At 43.6% G+C, this 24,870-nt stretch overlaps 1 protein-coding gene across 2 annotated transcripts in view; it reads left to right on the top strand.

Moving 5' to 3' along the window:
* ASH1L (ASH1 like histone lysine methyltransferase) overlaps nucleotides 1-24,870 on the top strand; it is a 719,892-nt gene that overhangs the window by 408,795 nt on the left and 286,227 nt on the right. For both annotated transcript variants that reach the window (XM_069218459.1, XM_069218458.1), the window contains exons 8-11: nucleotides 9,852-9,925; nucleotides 18,613-18,658; nucleotides 19,509-19,617; nucleotides 20,941-21,147. In XM_069218459.1, the coding sequence (XP_069074560.1) occupies nucleotides 9,852-9,925; nucleotides 18,613-18,658; nucleotides 19,509-19,617; nucleotides 20,941-21,147 (436 nt within the window). The remainder of the gene's footprint in view (nucleotides 1-9,851; nucleotides 9,926-18,612; nucleotides 18,659-19,508; nucleotides 19,618-20,940; nucleotides 21,148-24,870) is intronic.

Here is a 24,870-nt window from a genome sequence, read left to right as displayed (position 1 = left end):
CAAATCAGCCCCCAGAATCTTCACAAAAATGTTAGCTCCAGTAGCAGCACATCTTCGCCAGTCAGGTATCCAGGTCTTCCCTTACCTGGACGACTGGCTTATAAAGGCACCCTCAAAATTCCAAGTAACAAATCATATTTCCTATTGCCTTCAATTGTTACACAGCCTGGGGTTTGTAGTCAACTACCAGAAATCTCAGATATACCCCAAACAAGAATTGAGTTTCTTGGGAGCAATTTTGGACACAGTACGCAGCAAAGCGTACCCATCACACGAGAGGAAACAAAAGTTAACCTCTTTGGCAGACAACCTATCCAGAAAAAAGTTTGTTTCAGTCCGCATCTACAAATCATTGCTCGGAATGATATCATCGTGCATTCCGCTAGTCCCAGATTGCAGGCTCCATATGCGACCCCTGCAAGAGCAATTGGACATACAATGGACACAGGTCCACGGCTCCTTCGAAGACAAGATTCGCATAACGCCTCTAATGAAGAACACTATGAGGTGGTGGGCGACTCCAACCAATTTCTCAAAAGGGCTGTCTTTTCTTCTTCAAACACCAAGTTACATAGTAACAACGGATGCCTCTCTAGAAGGATGGGGTGCACACTGCCAGGACCTGCAAATCAGCGGACTCTGGAATCAGCAAGAGAGCCAGCTCCACATCAATTATCTAGAACTCAAAGCAATACACTTAGCTCTAAAAGCTTTCTTGCCAAAGATACAGGGGCTGATTCTAACCCCGGCGGTCGAAGGTCGGCGGGAGCACCGCCGACAGGCCGGCGGTGCCCCGCAGGGCATTCTGACCGCGGCGCTTTGGCCGCGGTCAGAAAGGGTAAACCGGCGGTCTCCCGCCGGTTTACCGCTGCCCTCAGAATCCCCCATGGCGGCGCAGCTTGCTGCGCCGCCATGGGGGATTCTGACCCCCCCTACCGCCATCCTGTTCATGGCGGGAAAGCCGCCATGAACAGGATGGCGGTAGGGGGGGTCGCGGGGCCCCTGGGGGCCCCTGCTGTGCCCATGCCAATGGCATGGGCACGGCAGGGGACCCCGTAAGAGGGCCCCGCAAGGTATTTCAGTGTCTGCCTTGCAGACACTGAAATACGCGACGGGTGCTACTGCACCCGTCGCACCTTCCCACTCCGCCGGCTCGATTACGAGCCGGCATCCTCGTGGGAAGGGAGTTTTTCCCTGGGCTGGCGGGCGGTCTTTTGGAGACCGCCCGCCAGCCCAGGGAAAAACTCATAATACCCTCCGCGGTCTTCTGACCGCGGAGCGGTATTATGGGGGCGGAATTCTGGCGGGCGGCCTCCGCCGCCCGCCTGAATTAGAATCACCCCCACAATGTTCAAGCGTCTTAATCCGGACGGACAACATGACCAGCATGTTTTATCTAAACAAGCAAGGAGGCACAAGATCCCTACAACTCTCGCAGCTAGCCCAACAAATTTGGACATGGGCCATCAAACACAATATTTCACTAAAAGCGGAGCATGTGCCAGGACAGATCAATGTTCTAGCAGACACCCTGAGCAGGACAGTGATTCCTTATCACGAGTGGGAGCTAGACCAGAAAATTCTCAATGGCCTGTTTCTATTATGGGGCAAACCAAACTTAGACCTATTTGCCACTCTCGAGAACAAGAAATGCCAGTTCTACGCAAGTTGGCTTCCCCAAAAAGATTTGTGGGGGAATGCGTTTTCGATGAGATGGTCAGGAGTTTATGCCTACGCTTTTCCTCCGATCCCGCTCATTCCGAGAGTCATCAGAAAAATGAAGACGGAGGGGTGTCGACTTCTACTCATAGCTCCCAGATGGCCCAGACAAATATGGTATACGGAGCTCCTCATGCTCTCCCAACGACCACATCTACCACTCAGACAGAGTCCGACTCTTTTAACGATGCACCAGGGACAAGTCACACACCCACATCCGTCGTCTCTTCATTTGTCGGCTTGGCTCCTGAACACAATGAATACTTAAATCTCAAAATTTCCCCAGAGTGTAGAGACATCTTAGCAAAAGCTAGAGCTGACACTACCAACAAAACCTATAGACTTAAATGGAAACGGTTTTGTATTTGGTGTGCAGCGGAAAATATACATCCTTTATCTTCTACTCCGGAACAAATACTTCCATATCTCCTGCTCCTGGCAAAATCAGGACTTGCATATTCTTCCATACGGGTACATCTGGCAGCAATTTCCAGATACCGCAGATCACCAGACAGACTCTCTTTGTGTTCCACAAGAATTGTCAAACAATTTATGAAGGGCCTTTTTCGGGTCTTCCCGCCAATTAGGAAACCTCCACCTCTATGGTCATTGAATGTTGTGTTGATGCAGCTCATGAAAGCTCCTTTTGAGCCGATCCACAAAGCTGACCTAAAATTCCTCGCATGGAAAACAGCGTTACTGTTAGCTCTTACTTCGGCAAAAAGAGTCAGTGACATTCAGGCGTTCACTATCAAACAACCGTTCCTACAGTTTACAAACTCAGGTGTCATCCTGCGGACAAATCCTAAATTTATTCCGAAAGTTCCCTCAACATTTCATTTAAATGAACCAGTCATCTTAAAAACCTTTTTTCCAAATCCGCAAACAGTGGCGGAAAAAACATTACATTCTCTCGATATTAAAAGATGTTTAAAGTTTTATCTACAGAAAACTCAGGCCATCCGCCAGTCGGATCAATTATTTGTAGCATTCGGCGGAACAAAGAAGGGACACGCGGTGTCCAAACAGACTTTAGCAAGATGGATTGGCCTGGCGATTCAATTCTGCCATTCAAAAGCAGGAAAGCCGCTCCACACCAGGGTGAGAGCCCACTCTACAAGATCGGTAGCCACTTCAGCTGCACTCTTTGCAGGTGTACCACTACATAGCATCTGTAGAGCAGCGACATGGTCCAGCCAACACACATTTACAAGACATTACTGTCTAGAGGAGACTAACCAGGTCGATACAGCAGTGGGACAAGCAGTGCTGAGGCATCTATTTCGTTAAGGTGAGCCTCTTACACATCCCACCACCACACTCGAGGTATGGTCATTAATGGTTCATTTTCTTATACTGTTTAACGTGTCGTATTCTCCATAATAATAGCATAAATTGTGTCAGGATTTCTTGCCACACACCTTTTATTGCTCTTATATTCGGATGTCTATGAATATAAATATAATTATATGTAAGTGCATATTTAAACTGAACTAATGTGAATCACATCACGTATAGAATTACGATGGAATTACAGTCAATGTAATTCAGTAAGTAAGAAAACATTACTGCTCGTTACTCTGATTCAAGCATGTGAATCTATGAAAGATCCAATACTGGAGAAGAAAATTAGTTACTTACCTGTAACTGCAGTTCTCCAGTATTGGTATCTTTCATAGATTCACATGCGACCCACCCTCCTCCCCTCAGAGGCTCCCCTATTATACAGATATTAAACTTCACACTCCTACTAGAAAATCTGAGGGAATTCAGCCTCTGTTGGGAGTGTTTGGGAGGGGCTGAATCCTGATTGGTTGATACTCAAGTTTGGGTCTTTTCACAAAACAAAGTGGATAGACTGTAAAATACCCTATGAGGCCTACTAGGGCCTACTGGTTTTACTTTTACTGACTTACTGCTTTTTATATATTTAAGTTTACCGTGAGGCTCCCACCTCGACGACGGGGATGATTCAAGCATGTGAATCTATGAAAGATACCAATACTGGAGAACTGCAGTTACAGGTAAGTAACTAATTTTCTTCCTCCACCAAGATTGCATACACCTGCTGGTGGAAGAAATTTGTGGCCTGGTGTTCAGACAGAAATGATGATCCCCTTTCTGAACCTCTCTCTAAGGTTCTTCTCTTTATTCTATCTCATGCCTGGAAGGGCTTCGCTCTCGACACTCTTAAGGATTGTGTTTCTGTTATCTCTGCATTCCTAAGGTTGCCTGATCAAACCTCTCTCTTTAAATCTCCTATTGTACATAGATACTTGAAAGGTTTGGGCCATTGTTCTCCCTTCTCACATTATCATTCCTCAGTGGGACTTGAATCTGGTTGCTCACCATCAAAAGAGCTTTTTTCATGGCTATAACATCTGCCCGACGAGTTGGTGAGCTACAGGCCTTGTCATCTAAGCCACTCTCTGTTTATATATTCATCCTGAGAAAGTGGTGCTTTGCACACGGGCCTGCTTTCTTTCAAAGGTGTTCACACCCATTCATATAGGTCAATCCATCACCTTACCTACTTTCTACATTCCACCTCACCCGTCCAAGGGTGAGTAGCTTCTCCATCGTCTGGACCCCAAACGGGCGTTGCCATTCTACCTTGACTGCATGCGGGAATTCCAATTGGACTTTTAACTCTTTATGGGGTATGTCGGAGCTAAAATGGGTCCTGCTGTTCAGAAAAGGACCATTTCCAGATGGTTTGTGCTCTGCATTAAAATCTGCCATGCATTGATCAAAATGCAACCCCCTGAGGGCTTGCGTGCTAATTCTACCAGAGCCAAAGCCGCGACCATTGCGTTAGCACACAGAGTTCCAGTCCTGGATATCTGCCAGGCAGCAGCCTGGACTTCCTTGCTCACGTTTACCAGATATTACTGCCTGGACAGTCAGGTCCTTTGTGACGTCATTTTGCCCGTTCAGTCCTGCAGGACTTCCTTTTCTGAAATTGGAACACAGACCCACCTCCTTGGATGGTATTGCTTGGGTATCTATTTTAAGTTAAGGAATCTGCAGCTAGAAGTCTCTATCCGATGAACAAGCTACTTACCATTTGGTAACACCTTATCCAGTAGACAGTATATCTTGCTGCAGATTCATTATCGACCCAATCCATCCTCCACGCTCTGCGAACGGATTTCTAGGGTCAGGGCTGTATCCCTTCCAGGAACCTAGTTTTCCACACCAGTGGTCAGTGATCTTTATGGCTCCATGCTTCTGGGGTGGAAAGTTGTGAAAAGAAACTAATGTCAGCGCGCCTGGGTGGCACCTATATAGGTGCCACGGATGCCACTTCCAGCATGGACGATGTATGCAGAGCCTATCGACGTCACCAAGCAGCGTGCAGGGTACTGCTCATGAAAAAACGTCTGGATCCAGTCTGACAGCTGGCATAATTCTAAGGTAAGGAATCTGCCTCTAGATATCATCTCTACCAGATAAGGCAGTATCGAAGGTAAGTAACTTGTTTGTTACTGTTTGTTATTCTGACTAAAGCATGACAATCTATGAATGGTAGTGCTGGAAAAGAAGAAAGTTAGTTACTGTGATTGCAGTTGTCCAATGTTGGTATCTTTCATAGATTCACATGTAGCACTCCCTTCTCCAGAGATAAAGGTTCAACTTTAGATTATGTTTTACTCATGGCGGAAATCTGACATTGCGTCTGGTAGTACAGAAGGGCAGGGCTTTTTGTAATGAGTTGCTTGTGTTATTAAAGAGAGTCTGGTTTAGCTTTGTACTGCTATTGTAAGGTTGCAGTCGGACTCCTACCACAACCACAGGGAATGATTCAAGCATGTGAATCTATGAAATTTATCAATGCTAAAAAAAAAACTGCAGTTATGAGTGATTAATGTATTTTTTCTTCTTTTTCTTAACAAATGTTCCCCACTCCAAAAAAAAATGACGTGTAGCAGGGAATCAATGTGATTTTCAGCAGTGTGCTATGTAAATGACATTTATATATTAGTTTACAGAAAGGAATTTCTTACATCACCTCTGGATTAGTATCATATTATTTGAGTGACGTCCTGTGGACTGTATGAATGAATCAAACACTAGCGGCCCCCTTTATACATTTTGGTTATCCTATGTGTTTCCGTGCATATGTATTAAGTGGAAGTAACCTGCCATATTGTGAAGCTGCATTAAAAAACCCATAAAAGATCAAAGAGAACCGACGGGAGAACCCTGGTTAAGATCTTACCATCACTGCTGCACGGCTGACTGTCCTAATGCTTCTACCGCCCCCCCCCTCCCCCACCCCCTCCCCCCAGTCAACAGAGAACAATTCCTTCTGCTCAGGAATATGCCTATTAAGGTACATCTTTTTTTCGTTTTTACGCCATAGCCAGTTAACCACAAACCAGTACTGTGAAGAGGCTCAAGGCACCAAATCTTCCAGTTTCTTCTTTTTTAAAACAAAAAAAATTGAGAGAAGACACAGCAAAAAATGCATTTTGCGTTAAACACTCCAGGCTGACCATGCTGCCCCAAAGGGCATAGCTTTGGCAGTGTAATACCTATTGATTTTTAATTTCTCAAAAAAGAGCGTCCATAAACGTAGAATTCTGTCAGTTTTTCACATTAAACATTTAGTTCTAGGCAGGTGTAAACTCCTTTTGGTATCAATCAACATTTTTGAATACTTTAAGCCTTCTCTAATTTAAAGGGGGTCTTGCTTTTCTGTACTTTTCTTCACAGCAACCATGTATCAGTATTCCCGTAGTAGCCTTTGTTTGGTACTAAAAGTCAGAGAAAGGACCACTATTCTCTTCATATTTCTGCCTTCTGGGTTTTCTCAAAGTGCAGAATACTATACCAGGAAATGCCTAGAATGAAATTAAAGGATCTAGAAAGAAGTTGCCTTATTGCCAGGTAACAGTCTAAAACCTGTGTAGAGTCTACTATAGGTGGATCTGTGAATAAAAGAATGGCTTAGCGGAGCTACTGCCTCAACCTTAGCAATGGAGAAACAATTGTGATGTTTCTGGCACTCTCAACAGCAGTTCCCTTTATTGGCATTGATATAAGAGGATGTCCGCCTCTACGTTGAGATACTATGCATCAAGGTATATGCCCTCAACAAAGAAGGAGAGAACGGACATTGTGCAACAGTTGGACGTCTGAAGAAGTACAAAACACTGGAGCTGGGTTTTGACATTCATGAAAAGATAACTTCCTATAGTTTCTGTGAAAGTGTTTGCAGCCAATAACATACCTATGTCACGTCTGCCACTACTCTGTAAACGGTGAACTTGAAGGTACCTCTGGCTCACTGTGGGACATTGCAAGAAGATTCACTGACACTTTCCTAAAATGTAACAAGATTTTTCTGAAGGATGTTGCTGGAAAGTTTGTTGTTTAAAGATATTTTACCACAGATTAATGAGTTGATCATTGTGGTTGTGCTTTAAAGAGCTGACGTCAGAAAATCTGAATCCTACCATTGTTTATTTATTTATTTAAAACAAATATCTATATATATTGTCATCCGTGCTGGCAAGGAAAAGCATATAAATAAATACTGGGTGGTAATGCACCAAGCAGTAGGAGATGGAAAGACTAATGTTTTGATTCAATGGTTACAGTCGGTAAATAGCTGGGCACTAGTATGGCATTCTGCAGACTTGCATGTTTACGAATTTCGGGTTTTAGACGTGGCTTCCAATCAAATATTGCCAAGGCTGTATTATTGGAGAGAATCTTTTTGGCAGTGAGTCACAGGAAACGATGAAAAAAAAGCAACTAAAGCTGCAAAGGCAGTAGGAACTTTGCAAGGAAGATGTGCCTTCTGAAAAGTGTCATCAAGCTTAAGATGCTCTTTCTCAATCTTTTTTTTCCCCAGACACAAATAGGATAGCCCTGGGTATTATCAAATCTCAGACACTGCCACCATTGCAACACTATCCCGTGCACCATCACTCCTTTTGTGCCACAGGTAGAGGGAAAGACAATCATCTACAGAAAGTACTCAAGCTTAAAAAAAAAGACAGACACTGCATCATGTAACATCCACAGGATGAAGCGTTAGATGGAGGGCATCATTGAATAATTCCTATAAAGGTGGCACAAAAACACCACTGGCAGGAGGATACCAAATCGAACAGGGCTATTTCACCCTTGTGCAGCATGAACAAGATCCAGAATTGTGTCTGAATTCTTCACATAAGAACACATTAAAGTGGTTGTGCACCTAAATGATTTGAGCTTCTAAAATGATTTGATTTCTGCACTCTTGCTGACGTTGTCCCAAGGAGTGATTTTGCAGCTGATTGTCATTTTGGACTTCAATGTGATTTTGCTCCTAAATATGCTACTACGTCGCTGTTTTGTTGCACCAAGGATGATTTTGTGCCTCACTGTGAAATTTCTCTTAATGTTGATTCTTATAAAAGTGATTCCACAAAATTGCTGATATTGTGCTAGTTCTGGTTTTGCACTGTGGTGTCATTTTGCTCCTAATGTAAAAAATGTTAACAGCCTTGCTGGTAAAAAACATGTAAGAATCCACTAAATGCAGTATTTTTCCATTTGGAACAACAGGTTAGAGTAGTCAACTAAGAATTCAGTTAAAATACAAAATATTTAATAGATGTCTCAATTATTTCTAAATAGTTAATAAAGTAAATATGGGGGCATTTGTCATATCAAAATAAAATTATTGAGGATTTAAAACATTCTTTTTCACCTATCAGCTGTTTGACCTTTAAAGCAGTGATACCCAGAGTATGGCCTGTGAGTTGCTTGCGGCCCCCCTGCTGAAGGACCTCACTGGTGCGGTTTACTTAAGGGAGCACTAACTTCCAGAAAGATGTTAAATAAACGAGCATACATTTATTTCCAAGATAACTGAATGAAAAGAAGCAAAAAAGGTGTTCTGCACCCCTTAACTTTAGGAACACATTCATTTTTTAAGACATTTTTCAAAAAATGTGTAAAAAAGAGTGTCTCTTCAAAATTGCAAACGTTTGTTCATTAACATGAAGAAGTGTTTCATCTTAGTACATCGGATTATATCAGTCCATTGCGAATTTTTTTTAAGCTAGTTTAAAAAAAATGAACCATCCTCCACCCTGACAACAATGTCAATAGTGAACTAAAAGGCAAGTCACTTGTCACCTTGAACCCTGTAAGTGGCCTAGGTTAATCTTATATATACATAGATCACAAAATAGTTTATTAAATCGAGCACAATAGAAGGTTTTGTAACATGCATATCCTGAACACACATATTTCAAGGAGCTGAATTGAAGAAAAGGGAGGCAATGTGAAATAAAACACTTGTCTATGATCACACAGTGTGGTCAAGTGGGGAAGCCGGAATTGATTGTAGATTTTTTGTTTTACATAGTCGCAATTCAATTTCATTCCCATTCAGTAATGAAGTTACTTCCTTTTTTAACACATGACTCTCCCAATGGATTGATAGCAGGTAGAGAAGGCTGGTAGACTGATAGCAATTAAGATACTGCATAACTCAGTTCTGTCTAGTCTATGACTTCTAGAGACTACAGTATTAAATTAGAGGGCAATATGGAATGAAACCATCAAAGAAGTCCTGACTCACCGACCACACCGTGTACATGCTTCCCTTCCCCAACACCCACCAGTCCTCAAAGCCCCACTCCCACCCCGCTGGCATCATTGCGTTCCTCCACCGCAGACCATATTTTGTGGCCCCAGGGAAACTGTTTGCGAGTACCTATATTTTAAAGTACATCAAAATAAAGACAAATATCTAGACTTTTTTTTATTAGAAAGAGTGAAGCCCTAACTTTGTGAGAATGTAAGAATGAGGGCAAATGAAAGGGAATTCGTGATTAATACAGCATATGTGCGGCTAAAACTGTGTGTAAGGCAGCGAGCTGGGGTCCCCCGTTGGTAGAGGGTACCACAGACAGGCAGCACGCACTCGCGAAAGCGAACCCTCTGGGGATTTGCGTCTTCCGCCGCTTCCACGCAGACGTGTCCTTGTCATATGCTCCTTGTGTCTGTTGCTGATGTTTGTTTGACTGTCGTCCTGTCGGGAATTTTCTCGACACTTGTCCCCATTCGCACATTCCTGTCTTTCTTCTGAGCATGTGTTGATTTCTGAACGTTTTGTTCTATTTCAGGCAAGTATCTCCGGCAGAAAAGGATCGACTTCCAGCTGCCTTACGACATCCTCTGGCAGTGGAAACATAATCAGGTACACAAGAAGCCACTCGTCCGCGTACGTAGGTTGCAGCCTTTCCCCCGCGGGGGCGTTCTCGCAGTCTGCATGTTACTGTTCTGTGACACATACCCCGGTTGTTCCCAGAGAGGAGAGACACCTTCATTTGCATATCCAGCCTGGATTAAAGCAAGCCGTTATCCCTCGCCTACAAAATAACAGGCCTATCCTGGCGCAGGAGGCCCCTCTCTTGTTCCGCATTGGACTTTTATTTTGGAAGAGCGCCGCGTTGAGCATAGATCCTTTTTTAGATGGGCCTCCTGAGAATTCGTTTGTACTGCCAACTGCACGGAGAGATTTCAGGCCTTATTTTTCTTGGATCCCTCCCAGCAGAGTGGAATTTACTTTTCACTTGCACGACGAAAATTTCATAGTAGGAAATATATTTTTCTTTTTATAGTCGCTTTCATTTTTTAAATCACGTCTTACTAGGCTGGAAATAAATAAATAAAACAGTATGTGAGGTTTTAAATGTTAAAAGCCTTCATGTTGTTATGGCTGATTTTGAGGTACTGTCAAAGTCTGCTCACATGTGCACCCAACCCCATTACATGTGCACGCACTCACACTGCTTTCACATTCTACACAGAAAATCCCTAATACCTTACCCATCTTGCTCAGTCATTGCACGTATACACACAGTTGTATTGTAACATTCTTATTATCCCTTGAAATTGTTGCTCTTTGCAGTTCTGATTGCTTTTTTTTTTTTTATAGAGGGTGCCATGCACACAAAACACTGTCTGTGGCATAGGTAAGTCACCCCTCTAGAAGCCCTTGAAGCCCTAAGGCAGGGTGCACTATTACACAGGTGAGGGCATAGCTGCATGAGCATTATGCCCCTCAGTGTCTAAGTCCATTCTTAGACATTGTAAGTACAGTGTGACCATATTAAGCATATAGTCTGGGAGTTTGTCAAAACAAACTCCACAGTTCCATAATGGCTACATTGAATACTGGGAAGTTTAGTATCAAACTTCTCAGAATAATAAACCCACACTGATGTCAGTGTTGGATTTAATAAAAAATATGCCCTCTGTATTTTACCCAATCCTTCGGTCAAGGACTGACTGGTCTGTGCCAGCCGGCCACTGAGAGACCAGTTTCTGACCCCCCCTGGGGTGAGAGCCTTTGCACTCTCTGGGGCCAGAACCAAAGCCTGCACTGGGTGGAGGTGCTTCACACCTCCCCCTGCAGGAACTGTAACATCTGGCGCTGAGCCTCGAAGGCTCAGTCCTTGTGTTACAATGCCTCCAGGGCACTTTAGACAGTGGAGATCCCTCCCCTGCTCCGGATGAGCCCCCACTTTTGGCGGCAAGTCCAGAGGGATAATGAGAAAAACAAGGAGTCACCACCCCAGGTCCACCCCTAAGGTGACCAGAGCTGAAGTGTCCCCCTCCTTGAGAAATCCTCCTTCCTGCTTTGGAGGAGTAGTACCAGTAGGGATAGGGATTTGCCCCCCTCCCCAAAAGGAGTGGGCACAAGGAGGGTGTAGCCACCCTCAGGGACAATAGCCATTGGCTACTGCCCCCTGACCCACCCCTAAATTTAGTATTTAGGTGCAACCCCAAACATAGATCATCAGATACCCGACGACCTCAAGAAAGAAGAAGGACTGCTAAGCTGAAAACTCCGCAGAGAAAGAAGGAGATACCACCGACTTGGTCCCAGCTCTACCATCCCGTCTCCTGCTTCGAAAAAGCTGCAACAAAAGAAGCAACGGGTTCTGCAGGACCAGCGACCCCTGAAAAGCCTCCAGGGGACTACCTGCATCAACGAGGACCAAGAAACTCTTGTGTCCAAAAAGAAGATCAAGAAACCAACTTAAAAGGGACTCTCACCTCACTCCATAAGTGTGAGTCCAACTACTCTGCACCCGACGCCCCCGCCCCGTGTCCAGAGAAACCTACTATCCAGAGAGGACCCCCAGGCGACTCTGGTGACGTTTCCACCCTGGGCTGACCTCTTTGCACCCCCACGACGATGCCTGCAGAGGGAATCTCGAGGGCCCCCCTGACTGTGACTGCCCGGGATGAAGATATCTGACATTTGGAGAAGCACTGCAAACGCAGCCCCCACGCTCGAGAAAAACCGACCACCAGTGCAACAATGACCAGCAGGCTGCCCTCACCATTGCCCAGTCGGTGGCTTGCCTGAAAGGGCCCCCCTGTGCTCTGCCTGCAGCGCCTAAGTGATGCCCGGGTCCCTCCATAGAGTTCTGTTGAGAACCCTACGCCCTGTTTGCACACTGCACCGGCCGCCCGTGCTACTGAGGGTGTGGTTTTTGTGCCTACTTGGGGCCCCTCCAGTACTCCTCCAAACCCCCTGGTCTGCCCTCCGACAACACGGGTACTTACCTGCAAGCAGACTGGAACCGGAGTACCCTCTGTCTCCATAGGGGCCCACGTTATTTTGGCTTCTGTTTGACCTCTGCACCTGACCGGCCCTGTGTTGCTGGTGCTGGGTGTTTGGGGTTACCTTGAACCCCCAATGGTGGGCTACCTTTGCCCCGGAGACTGAACCCGTGAGTGTGGTATCAGAAACTGTACTGTAACTACCTCCGCCAGGAACTGTTGAAAATTGCAGTTTCCACTTTCAGAATAGCTTTTTGCCATTTTAAAGAAAACTGTACAATATTTATTCTATTCAACATCCTAAGTATTACTATGCAAAATACCTTTCATTTAATATACTTACCTCCTAAATGAATCTTGTGGTTCTAGAAATAAGTTATCAAAAGAATATTTGTTTATATAAAAACTGTTAGAAATTGGGTCTCTAGTTGGCAGTCAGTTTGCACCCTGTCCAAGTAGGGAGCCTCACTCTAGTCAGGATAAGGGAGATACCCGCTCAGATAACCCCTGCTCACCCCCTTGGTAGCTTGGCACGAGCAGTCAGGCTTATCTCAGAAGCAATATGTAAAGCATTTGCACATAACACACAGTAATAAGTGAAAACACTACAAAAGGACACCACACCAGTTTTAAAAAAAATAACCAATATTTATCTATATAAAACCATACCAAATACGATAAAAATCCAACATACAGTGAGAAAAATATAAATTATGCAAGATTTACTCAAAACTACAGTTCCTCAAAGTCGATATCTCCACCTGGGGCTATCACCGCGTCGTGATCAACAAAACCAACAGTTCAGGCCGGCTGTGGCGTTGCAGTCCAGCTACAGTGTTGGGAAGACCCGCAAACAGTACCTTGGATTTGCAGGGCGTCGTGATCCTCGCAGTGAGCCCTGGAGAGTGGCGTCACTGACGTTGCGGTGTCGGTTCCGGAGTCGGTGCAAGAGTCATCGGGCTCTTGAGGTCACACGCGTTGCAGATCGAACTCCAGGCTGATGAAGTCAGGTGCGCCGGTGTGGATGGCGTCGGGGCTGCGGTGCGAAGCTGGACGATGCGACATGCGGTGTCCACAGGTCACGGTGCAGGCAGTGGCATTGTCATTGCTGAAGCTGATGGGACTGTGCTTCATGACCCTCACGAGCGGTATCCACAGGCTACGGTGCAGGCAGAATGCCTGGTGACGACACAGGAGTCGATGGTGCTGGCGTCGGTGGACCAGGGCTGCAGTGCAGGATGAGACGGTGTTTCGTGTACCTCACGAGTGGTGTCCACAGTCCACGGTGCAGGCAGTGGTGCCGGTGTCAGCAGGAGCGTCGTCGTCGGGGATGCCCAGGCTGCGGTGTGAGCAGGCGATGCTGAAGTGCGGGGCCCACAGGTCACAGTGCGAGCAGCGGCTCAGTGAAGTCCGATGACGGCGTCGGTGAGGCCAGGGTCGCGGCGATAAGCAGGGCAGTGTGACTCCGTGTGGCATTGGCAGGTCACGGTGCAGGCCAGTGGCGTAGTTGGCAGCGTTGTGGTGGTTTCTTCTCTCGCACAGCACAAAACACACAGTTCCCAGTGCTGCAAGTCGAGGAAACTGAAGTCTTTGGTGTCCCTGAGACTTCCAACAGGAGGCAAGCTCTACTCCAAGCCCTTGGAGAATTTCCTCAAGCAGGACACACAACAAAGTTCACCCTTTGCACTCTTTTAAGGCAGAAACCGCAACTGCAGGCCAGTCCAGCAAAGCAACACAGCAAAGGGACAATACTCCTCCTTCTGCTCTTCTCCTGGGCAGATGTTCCTCTTAATTCCAGAAAGATTCTAAAAGTCTGGGGTTTTGGGTCTTCTTCTTATACCCAGTTCTGCCTTTGAAGTTGGCAAACTTCAAAGAAAAGCTTCAAGTGTTTGCAAGATCCTTCCTTGCCCAAGCCAGTCCCCAGACGCACACCAGGGGGTTGGAGACTGCATTGTGTGAGGGCAGGCACAGTCCTTTCAGGTGTGAATGACCATTCCTCCTTCCTCTCTAGCTCAGATGGCTCATCGGGATATGCAGACTACACCCCGCCCCCTTTTGTGTCAATGTCTAGAGAGGTGCAAAACATCCCAACTGTCAAACTGACCCAGACAGACAATCCACAAACGGGCAGAGTCACAGAATGGTATAAGCAAGAAAATGCCTACTTTCTAAAAGTGGTATTTTCAAACAGACAATTTAAAAACCAACTTCACTAAAATATTTATTTTAGAATTGTGAGTTCAGAGATCCTAAACTCCACATTTATATCTGCTTTCAAAGGGGATCTGCGCTTTAAGGATATTTAAAGGCAGCACCCATGTTAACCTATGAGAGAGATAGGCCTTACACAGTGACAACCGTATTTGGCAGTATTTCACTGTTGGACATATAAAACACACTAGTATGTGTCCTACTTTAAACATACACTGCACCCTGCCCATGGGGCTACCTAGGGCCTACCATAGGGGTGACTTACATGTAGTAAAAGGGAAGGTTTAGGCCTGGCAAGTGGGTACACTTGCCAAGTCGAATGGGCAGCTTAAAACTGCACACACATACACTGCAGTGGCAGGTCTGAGCCATGTGTACAGGGCTACTAATGTGGGTGGCACAACCAGTGCTGCAGGCCCACTAGTAGCATTTGATTTACATGCCCTGGGCACCTCTAATGCACTTTACTAGGGACTTACCAGTATATCAAATATGCCAATCATTGATAAATCAATAAACAGTACACTTTACAAAGAGGGCATATGTACTTTAGCACTGGTTAGCAGTGGTAAAGTGCCCAGAGTCCTAAAGCCAACAAAAACAGATCAGAAAAAAATAGGAAGAAGGAGGCAAAAAGACGGGGATGACCCTGCAAAAAGGGCCATTTCCAAACAAAAACCTATTCGCCTGGAGTTAAGTCATTGATGTGTGTTTTCACTTATTGCTTGTGTGTACAACAAATACTTAACACTACCGTCCGATAAGCCTAACTGTTAGACCACACTACCACAAATGGAGCATTAGTATTATCTATTATTGCCTCTGCCAAGCCTCTTGGCGAACCCCTGGACTCTGTGCACACTATATCTCATTTTTATATAGTATATACAGAGCCAGCTTCCTATAACATCATTACGATCAATGGCTGAGTGAGCGTCACTAAGACTCCTGGGTAGGTAGGTAGGCAGGCAGACATACATACATTCACCAAACCTGGCCCCCTTCCCAGAGATCACTTAAAACCATTATTCAGAAAAATAACAAAGGGTTTAAAAGACTGCTCTTCCTTTTTCCATTTTCCTCATTTTAAAAGAAAACACATTAATGAACAGCTATTTTTAGTAGCAAGGTAACATGGGGTACTGGGCCCCAACCCTGCTGGTGAAGGTCGTTTGCCACTAGTGTCCTGGGTCAGTCCTGCTATGGCTCTGCAAACTGGGCCAAATAGAGCTATGTCCTTACTTACCTGTAAGGGTAGCATGGTGGAGCAGTCTCACAGGCTTTTCGTAGAGCTGATGTGGGTAACAGCATAGAACTCAACAGTCAAGCAACAAAGAGAACAACAAAGTGTTTGAGCCCAGTGGTTATATTATATGAAAAAAAGAAAGTATTCTAATCATACAACAGAACTAAAAGACTACTTAATTAATGGGAGAAACACACAAAGAGTTGGCAACTACTCTTTGACAGACAATTGGTATGCTAAACCCACTACTTCCTTGTGTCGTTCCGGTGTCCCTCGTTTCCATCTTACCATGTAAGCAGTGGCAGCCTCACAGCAATCTGTTGGTAACACAGGTAGTTGTTCAGGTAAAGCCTTAAATGAAGTTTATATGGAAAGTAAGCGGAGCAACCAGGAGGGCTTTTCACGACATAGGTATTACCTTGATTTTGTGCTGTAGAATGCATCTTTCTCTGAGTGCGCCAAATGCTGGAGTTTTCCCCGTGGTCAGTCGGTCCTTCAGCAGAGCCAGTCACCTAAGGCACTTTAGGCAGACCTATATTTCCTGCACCAGAAAGTGTACACTTGAGGTTATGTGCCTCATCTCTGAAAGACTGGCTCATTGGGAAACACAATCTCTGGACAAGTTGAACATCAGCTCTTTGAGTACTCTTTGGAGCACTCCCTTCCTGGTCAAGAAGAACTTAGGACTTACACAGATATTCTAGATAAAGGATGTGGATTCACTGTCTGAGCCTTCAGGACTAGTTTGAGTTGGTTCTCTTTCAAATGTCATTTCCAGGTTTCGCTCAATACACAGCCTATGGGCAAAGTGGTTTTCACAGCAGGTAGTAATGGTGCTGGCTAAAGGAGGAGTATCCAAAACAAACGCAAAGTGACAGGCGTGTATTGGGTCTACCTAGCACTGAGTGTTTCCCCTGGAGGCTGTAAAGATGGGGGCCGGTTTTATTGCTGCGCTGCGTTGTTGATGATGGCTACAAGCATACATCTGTTATCTTTCCAGTCTGTTTAGGCTTTCGCACTGCTTGCAAAGTCATAAATAACAGAGTCATGAGAAGTGGAATCTGGCAGAGACAGATCACTGATTGTTTTATATGTAGGTAGCTCAGTGAGTTACTGCTTCTGTTGCAAGAATCCTGGTGTGACCTGTTGTCACAACTTAAAATCCTTGAAATATAACGTAGTAAGTTGGGAAATAGCATCAGGGAGCTGCGTTCAAGCTGCAAAGCATGAGTCTAGAGCCTTACAGTGTTTTCCTCAGTCTTTTGTTATTCTATGTTTGCTAAATGGGTTCCTTTAAGTATCAATAAAGGCTAATTAGTAAGCAGTACGTAAATAATTGTTAGTATAAATACACATATGCAGATGCATCTGATATTTTTGTAGTGTATGCATATCTCTTGCATTCAAAGCTTAAAAAAACTACAAACAAAACTGCACCCAAATTATAGGTTATCTCTTTACACTCTCAAAGTTACAAGCTTATTGTCTTTGTTTTACTGCCATCAAGATGTTAGGCTTCAGCTAGCCACCAGCCATAAAGAGGCTCAAAGAAAATGAGTGCATATTTGTATTATGCCTAAATGGAATTGCTGTTAAGAAGCCTTCTTCACTCACTGCAGGTTCCTGGGCTGTGTTGCACAATGCATCATTTTTGCCATTTCCTTGCAAAATTCTTAGGGGCATAACCATCCGAACCCACTTGCACAGGTCAGGCTTGTTCGCTGCACTCCCTCGATACATGCATTACGTGTGGGCTGGTCTGATTAATTCTGCCAAGACTCTGTTTGGGTCCCTGTTCAGCCAAACACAGTGTAGTATGAGATGCAGTAATCAAGACAGACAAAAAGTGAGCCTTCGCCTAGAAACATCTCCACTTTGCACAACAGAAATTGCACTTCCACCCGGAACTCCTACTATTTATCAAACCTAGTGCTCAGGAAGATTTAATCAGCAGTTTTTTGCTAGCAAGATCCTCACTGAATTTCTAAAGAAAGTCCTTCCTCCTCACCTCAGAACCTGTCTCTCTCTCGTCGTGAGAAGCTAACCTCATCCACTGTCTTAATCCATGCTAATCCAGGGGCCTCCTAAGAGCATACCACATGTCCCAGTTCTCACACACACATACACCCCCGGTCGAGACACACATGTTACAAACGCATGCTTCACATGCACTGTACACCCATACACTTGACATGCACACAGGATGTTAGCGCAGAGTTCTGGGTTTCACTTTACGAGGGACTGGGTCAGTAAATCAACCGCTCCCTGAAATAGAGAAAAGGGTCTGATAAAATTTTTGAGTCTCAAAACTCAGAACCCTGCCACCACCACTTTAGGTGATTTACCAAGGGAATGGTGTGCATGTGCAGGCCACAGGCCAGGTCCTGGACCTTGCATTAGCAGCAACATGCCAAGTCCTCCGTTAACACACAAGATTAGTGTGACACCAGGGCCAAAATAAAATCCAGGATACCATTTTCACACACAGTTGAGCACTCAGGGCGCCTTTTTACCATGCAGAGGACATGCTTCTCCCAACAGTTATATTGTTTCAAAACTCAAGCCAACATCATCTAACCATGCAACAATATCTAATGCTTATTGTTGGCAATTGTTAGTGATGTTGAACTGGGTAAAAACAGTTTTTTTCTCTCCACTGGATAGCCCCTTTAATCCTACTAACAGTTCAGTGTTTCCGTTTACATTCTGAACAAAACTCAAATATCATTTAGTAAGGAACATTTTACTCAAAGTGCAGACGTGTAATCACAACACTAGTGTGGCAGTCTGTGAGGTTGACTGTTGTAGTGTCTGGTGGAAACTAGTCATTCTTTTCATTTTATTCTCTTTAGTTGTATAAAAAGCCAGATGTTCCGCTTTACAAGAAAATCCGTTCCAGTAAGTATTACTGAGAATTTTATTTTCCGCAGGCTATGTTGTTAAATCTCCATCACGTGCATTTGACCTCCAACTTCTCATCATCTTGGTTCTTTTAATGTCTCACCCATAGCTTGTTTACTTCCTTTTGCTCTTTCTTTATGCGATGTCTCTTCATATTTTTGCTCTCCCAACGTTGCAACTGTTGTTTTTTCCCCAATTTTCCCTGCTTTTCACATGTTTTGACCTTTTTCTTCTTGCATTCCATACTTCTTATTGATCTCCCCATAGTCCTCGAATGATTTCAGTCGTCGCTATTTCTGCTCTGTACTTTTGATCATCCTTCCTGCATTCCTGAATTTCTCCATGCTTAAAACCTTTTTTTGTGTACCCTGAACACTTTTTGTACATTGGTACTGCTAGCTGGTACAGTTTCTTTTCTCTGTTTTTTGTAAATGTTTTGCCACCTATCCTGCATACTGTCATTCCTCGTTTTTAAAGCATGGTTTGCATCTTAGACACTGCCTTGTCTGTGCCACCTTCCCCGCATGTATCTCTTATGCGCCTTTTCAGCATGCTTTGGTTGTGACTCACAACCTTATCTGGATTTTTTTTGGTTCAAACCCATCTTTGCAGAATGCTTTAATTTTGCCTAAAATGTTTATCCACAGTTTTATCGTTCTTTATTTTCCACGTATGTTTAATGTTTTGCCCAACTTCTTGCATGCTTTAAACTTTACCCTCATTCTCTATGCACGCTTTTCTTGCACTGTGCTGTCACTGTTACATTAAAAGGCATTTTAGTGTAATAGATCACACCCCTTCTACTGTGTTCTTAGGCGTTGACTGCTATTTCCATTTTGTCCCTAAGATGTCTATGTGGATGTGAAGCCTTTGTCAGGGTATGAGGCCACCACATGTAACTGCAAGAAACCTGAACATGACAAAGAAAAGGGTTGCGTGGATGATTGCCTGAACCGGTGAGGGCACCAACAAACATTGTGATAATGTGACTTTCCTTCCTACTCACTGTTGCTCTTGTACATCCTACAGTGATTCCATTTTTTGCTGGTTGTCAGGCTGTAAAGTGCACCTTTTCCCTGGTGGTTAGGCAAGCACTATGAATATCATAAATAAATGCAATGAATTGCAGGGGATTATAATAAATTGGCCAACAGCATGATTACTTCAGGCATTTATGACTCCCTAACAATGGAAAAGGAGCTAGTAATTGCTAATAGATGCATATTGGGCCAAACAAATTTGAACGGGATCCCGCTCTAGGCATTGATATGTTCATTTATAATTAACGTAATGGCTAATTGGAGTTATCGTAAAAACACTAAAAACAGGAAATTGTTACAGGCGAGAAACTGATGAGTAGGTTTGTAAAATTACTTACCTAATATCGTAAGATGCCATTGGGTACTAAAAATGACATGCACACTGACAACAATTAATTCAGACCTGTCAGATCTTGTACTGATTTTTTTATTTTTATAAAAATGATTTCCTCTTTACTATTAAATTACTTTGTTATCTGAAAATATTGTCACATGATCTTTTAAAAGCCTGATTTTTAGAAGGTAGCTGTGACTTGGTAAAATTGCAAATGGCGAGTTTGGAACTTAAATAGCAGATTATTTAAGAGCACACCAATTTAACCTGGCAAGCCAAGCCAAACACATTCTTGCCAGTTGAGGTGAAATACTGCTTTATTGTTTGCAAGGCTGCTGGCTGGACACCAGTATTTTCTCTTCAGCTCCAGACGTGTAATTTTATTATACTGACAATATTGCCTTGGCTCAAGTCACTTCTCTTAAGCACTGGAAGTGATTTCTGCCTAAACAAGGGGCTGTCCCGTAATGAGAAATAAGGTATTTGGTATTAAAGATCTTGCCAAAAATGTAGATGTGCTTCAATGGAAATTAGCAAAAGCGGGAAGGAGAACAAGTCTTAAAACTAAAAAGAGGAGTACTATTTTTTTAACTAGTTTGGGAGACGGAAGCTGTCATGAAAAACATCAGTGCTCAGGAAACCCTGTTTACATTGTTATTACATTTCAACAACTTGTCAAGTTATTGGAGTACTTGAGGTTTCTCTCGCCAATGCTGTTCCCTATACAGATTATTTCAGTTTGGAACACCCTTTCAGCCAGTCGTGTATTTTGTGAGAGGCTGTGAAAGACGCATGTCAACTAAATGTTAAAGTTTTGTAATACTTTTGTGTGAATTCTAAATTTGCATTCATTACTGTGAGACTCATTTCAAAGCTTAAGTGCAACTCCCTTTTCTGTTTTGAAGAATGATCTTTGCCGAATGTTCTCCCAATACCTGCCCCTGTGGAGACCAGTGCCGTAACCAGAGGATTCAGAGGCATGAGTGGGTGCAGTGCCTAGAACGCTTCCGAGCTGAGGGCAAGGGATGGGGCATTCGTACCAAGGAACCTCTAAAGTCGGGTCAATTCATCATAGAGTATCTCGGAGAAGTCGTCAGCGAGCAGGAGTTCAGGTATTAACTTAGTCTGTTGTTGAGTTTGAGTGTAAGGTAAGCTCCAAATGTAAAGGAGGGCTGTTGATCCATTAGAGTGCAGACAGCTGCCAAGAGACCAGACGACTTCCACATTGCGCACAGTGACAAGAAAGATTGGTTCTGATAGTGAGGCGTGGGCGTTTCTTGGCGGCATAGTCTAGTTGCTCTCAAGGACTGGTTGCTGGAGAAGTGTAATCTGTAGAGACTGTTCATCTATACAGTGGGGAGCTCCAGGCTTGCAACATGCTGTTTTATTTAGAGATTTTGTTGATGTGGGAAGCTCTCAGAGCTATGGAGAACTTCCCAACTCACTAACTCACTTATTCACTCGCTCCGTCACTTGTTCTCCAACATTGAATCTTTTATATATTTACACAATTGAATCATTCCCCGTCGTCAAGATGGATTCCTATCCTGACTATTAAGATACATAGAAGATACCAATATTGGAGAACTGGAAGTACAGTTAAATAACTAATTTCTGGACTGGTCTCACCAGAAACCTGTCCCTAGAATTGTGTGAACTAGTGACTATGATGGGGCTCACTGGAATTTATGATCTTGGGATTTGGTTTTTGTGTAGCATTTTGTACTGAAGAATGCTGAAGGGACCTTTTATTTCTGTTGACCAGAGGTTGCGTACTGTTACTGAGCTGTGATGAGGACCATTCTGGTCTGAATCTAATGGGATACATTTCCCCCCAAACTCTAATTTGCATTGCAGTGTAGTTGTCATTGGAATAGGAAGTTGTGTTGATAAATAGCAACATTGAGTGATGAGGAAACTCTCTGATACGCTAACATACCTTGCTTCGTTTAAAAAATGTATGAATGTCATGAAGTTCCTTATTCAACATCTTCCAATTAGGAACTGACTCATTAAGCTCCCAGACTTGTAAACAGATGTATAATGATAATAGTTATCACAATAACACTAGATCCTGTTTTTATAAAAGCCCATTATCTTTTAATAACATATTAAATTAAAAAAGGGTTTTAATTAGAAATCCTTTCTCTTGGGTTTCTCAGTCATAGTAAAAATAAACCTCTTATCTCTAGCACTTCAAACCCATCCCAGCAGACTGTGTATTTCAATCACTTTTATCAGTATGCATTTGAGTTGCATATCTGTAACCTTATATACATTGGAAAACAGATATGTTTGTTCCTGAAGGGAAGGAGGGGTGTATATGTTTGATCTAACTGCCGTAGGGCCCCATTTCAGGAAGTTATTTCACTCATGTACCTCTTCACCACTAGACATAATTATGCCCACGGTTGTGACTTGAAATGCTGAGCATTGGTAACCTTGTGATGTTGTAAGAGCCTCTTGTGGTTTTCCTACTGTCAGTTCAGCTTATTAGTAGGTTAATGTGTTGATGTAGTAATACAGCCAGAAGCTCTGTGCAGCTCTGCTTCTAAAGCTGCTTCTTAGTGTCTCCTGCCAACATGGTGTTCACTGTGAAGCATAAGGCATGTGGCAGATAGTGCTTAAATAGCTCAGCTGTGGAGTGAAAAAGTAAAACTCTTCACCATAGGATGCTTCTAGATTCTTAATAAGAGATGGTGAATATAGAACATATTCCACCCTGGAATTAATAGTGACTAACAAAGTAGCCCCGCCTTCTAGAGCAACTCATTCACTCTCAAACTGTGCTCTTTGGCGAAATCTGATTCAAAGAATGCTACACAGTAGGCCGATGCCAGTCTTTTTATAATCCGAAATGCAATTTTGCAGTGGTTCCCAACCTATGGTCTGGAAACCATGGGGGTCTGCAAAGCCTCCTCAGGAGGTCCATGAATGCTCAAAAAATTAAATAATATTAATAGATAAGGTCCCCAGCTTTCAGTAATGTCCCAGTGGGGGGGGGTCCCTGGATTCCAATAATGGTTCAGTGGGGGTCCCCGGGTTCTAATAATAATGAAGTGGGGGTCCACAGAAGTCAAAAGGTTGGGAACCACTGCAATATTCTATTAGAATTCTGATCCTGGGGATACCTGTAGAGCTGCATCCGCTAATATTGCCACTGTTACAAATCATTCTTCGCTGGTCATAGTAGTTTGACTCACCACCCAACTAAGTTTAGGTACTGTGTGAAATGTTTGTGGTATCACACTAGTTCTGAGCAAGTTTGAATATGCCTTGTTGTGCATTAGTATGATCTTCGTGGACTAAAATGATAATCACCTGTTTAATCTGAAAGCAGATTTAGTTGTACCCAGTGCACAATTTCTCTCTATCATCTTCAATAAATTTAGAAAATAAGAGCAGATACATGATTTGCTAAGACAGTGGCTTGGCAGACAACATTCACACTTTAGGGAAATTCTTAAAAAAGTGATGGTCATCTCAGACCATTTGATCAGTTCTGCTCTTGGCTTTCAGATATTGTCACTGCGTATCTTTGAGGCACTTTTCACAGTTATGAATTGACTTCACTGAGCTCACAGACTCATTCCAATGAGGATATAAAAAAATATGAAAATAAAAGTCGAAACATTGTTATCAGTTAGCTTACTGAAGATAAATGACTTTCCTAGGGTTAATTTAGTCCCATGGATAGACTTCTCCTTACAGCTGAGTTTTACAGGCAGAGAAAAGGGTACCAGCACCAGCAGTGACAACAGCTCATGCGGCATGGGTACTACCAATAAGTAAAGGCAAACATAGCAAGGGTAGGGGAGACGAGACAAGGGCCAAAACAGTTTTTTTTTATTATCAGTCTTAGACCTTGATACCTGAAAGTAAAAGGTCAAAAGGGAACATTCTGAATTCTTTTGCTCCACAAAAGTAGCCCACACCTGCACTAACGGTATAGGTTGTTCGCAGTAGATCGAATTAGTATACATCTGCACATACTAATCAGTCAGCACGGGACGTTTTTGTTCAACCAGCATTATCAGCATGGGCTCTTCCTTTTGGTTTAACGTGTGTCCCCTACACCTTCTGCAGGTGTCTGACAGCAGTGATAGATTTATCAGGGCTTTAGCAAACCCTCCCTTCCATCCTTGGATACCTTATTGGTCAAGGCACCCTCTTGGCTGAAAGCACTACATGACCCACAGACAGTAGCAAACCTTCTACACAAACTGGTGCACTAGGTGAACATGAAAACTGTATTCATTGTTATCACTCTAGTTTCTCAGTTCTTATGTCAGTCAAGCATGACATATGTGCACTTTAGTCATTTTATATTTAGAATACATCTACAAATACACCGTTTTGATGTTTGATTTGAATGTGTGAAAACAAAGAGCCATACACATTTAGATGAAAAGCTCTCATTTAGAGCTATCTGACAGCATGCAGTAATGAGAGAGTTTTGTAAAGTGTGTCTAGCCTAACCCATCAGCAGATACATTGGTGCTCCAAGTTGTGCCGAGTTGCTAGGGCAGTCAGTTTAGCACTATGCACCAGCTGCTTTCACACATACAAATTTATCCAACTGCTCAGCTACAATCCCAATGTTGGGTCTTACAGTGGGTACAGTATTAGTCCCTGTTGGTTAAATGCATCCTGCATGCACTCTCAGTATCCTCCCAAACTTGTATGTCTAAATATGAAACAGAGGCAAGGTCAGGCAAACATTCAGGGCTTTGGTTTTGAGAAGCAGTTTCTAGTCATGTAACTAGGTTGAGTGTAACCACCAGTTCAGAAGGGTCCTGCCAGAATATAGGGGTCGTACTTTCCTTCTGGATGTT

Source organism: Pleurodeles waltl, chromosome 12, assembly GCF_031143425.1.
Source record: "Pleurodeles waltl isolate 20211129_DDA chromosome 12, aPleWal1.hap1.20221129, whole genome shotgun sequence".
NCBI classification, from domain to species: domain Eukaryota; kingdom Metazoa; phylum Chordata; class Amphibia; order Caudata; family Salamandridae; genus Pleurodeles; species Pleurodeles waltl.
The sequence above is the reverse complement of the archived record's forward strand: the minus strand, read 5'-3'. Positions and strand labels throughout refer to the sequence as shown.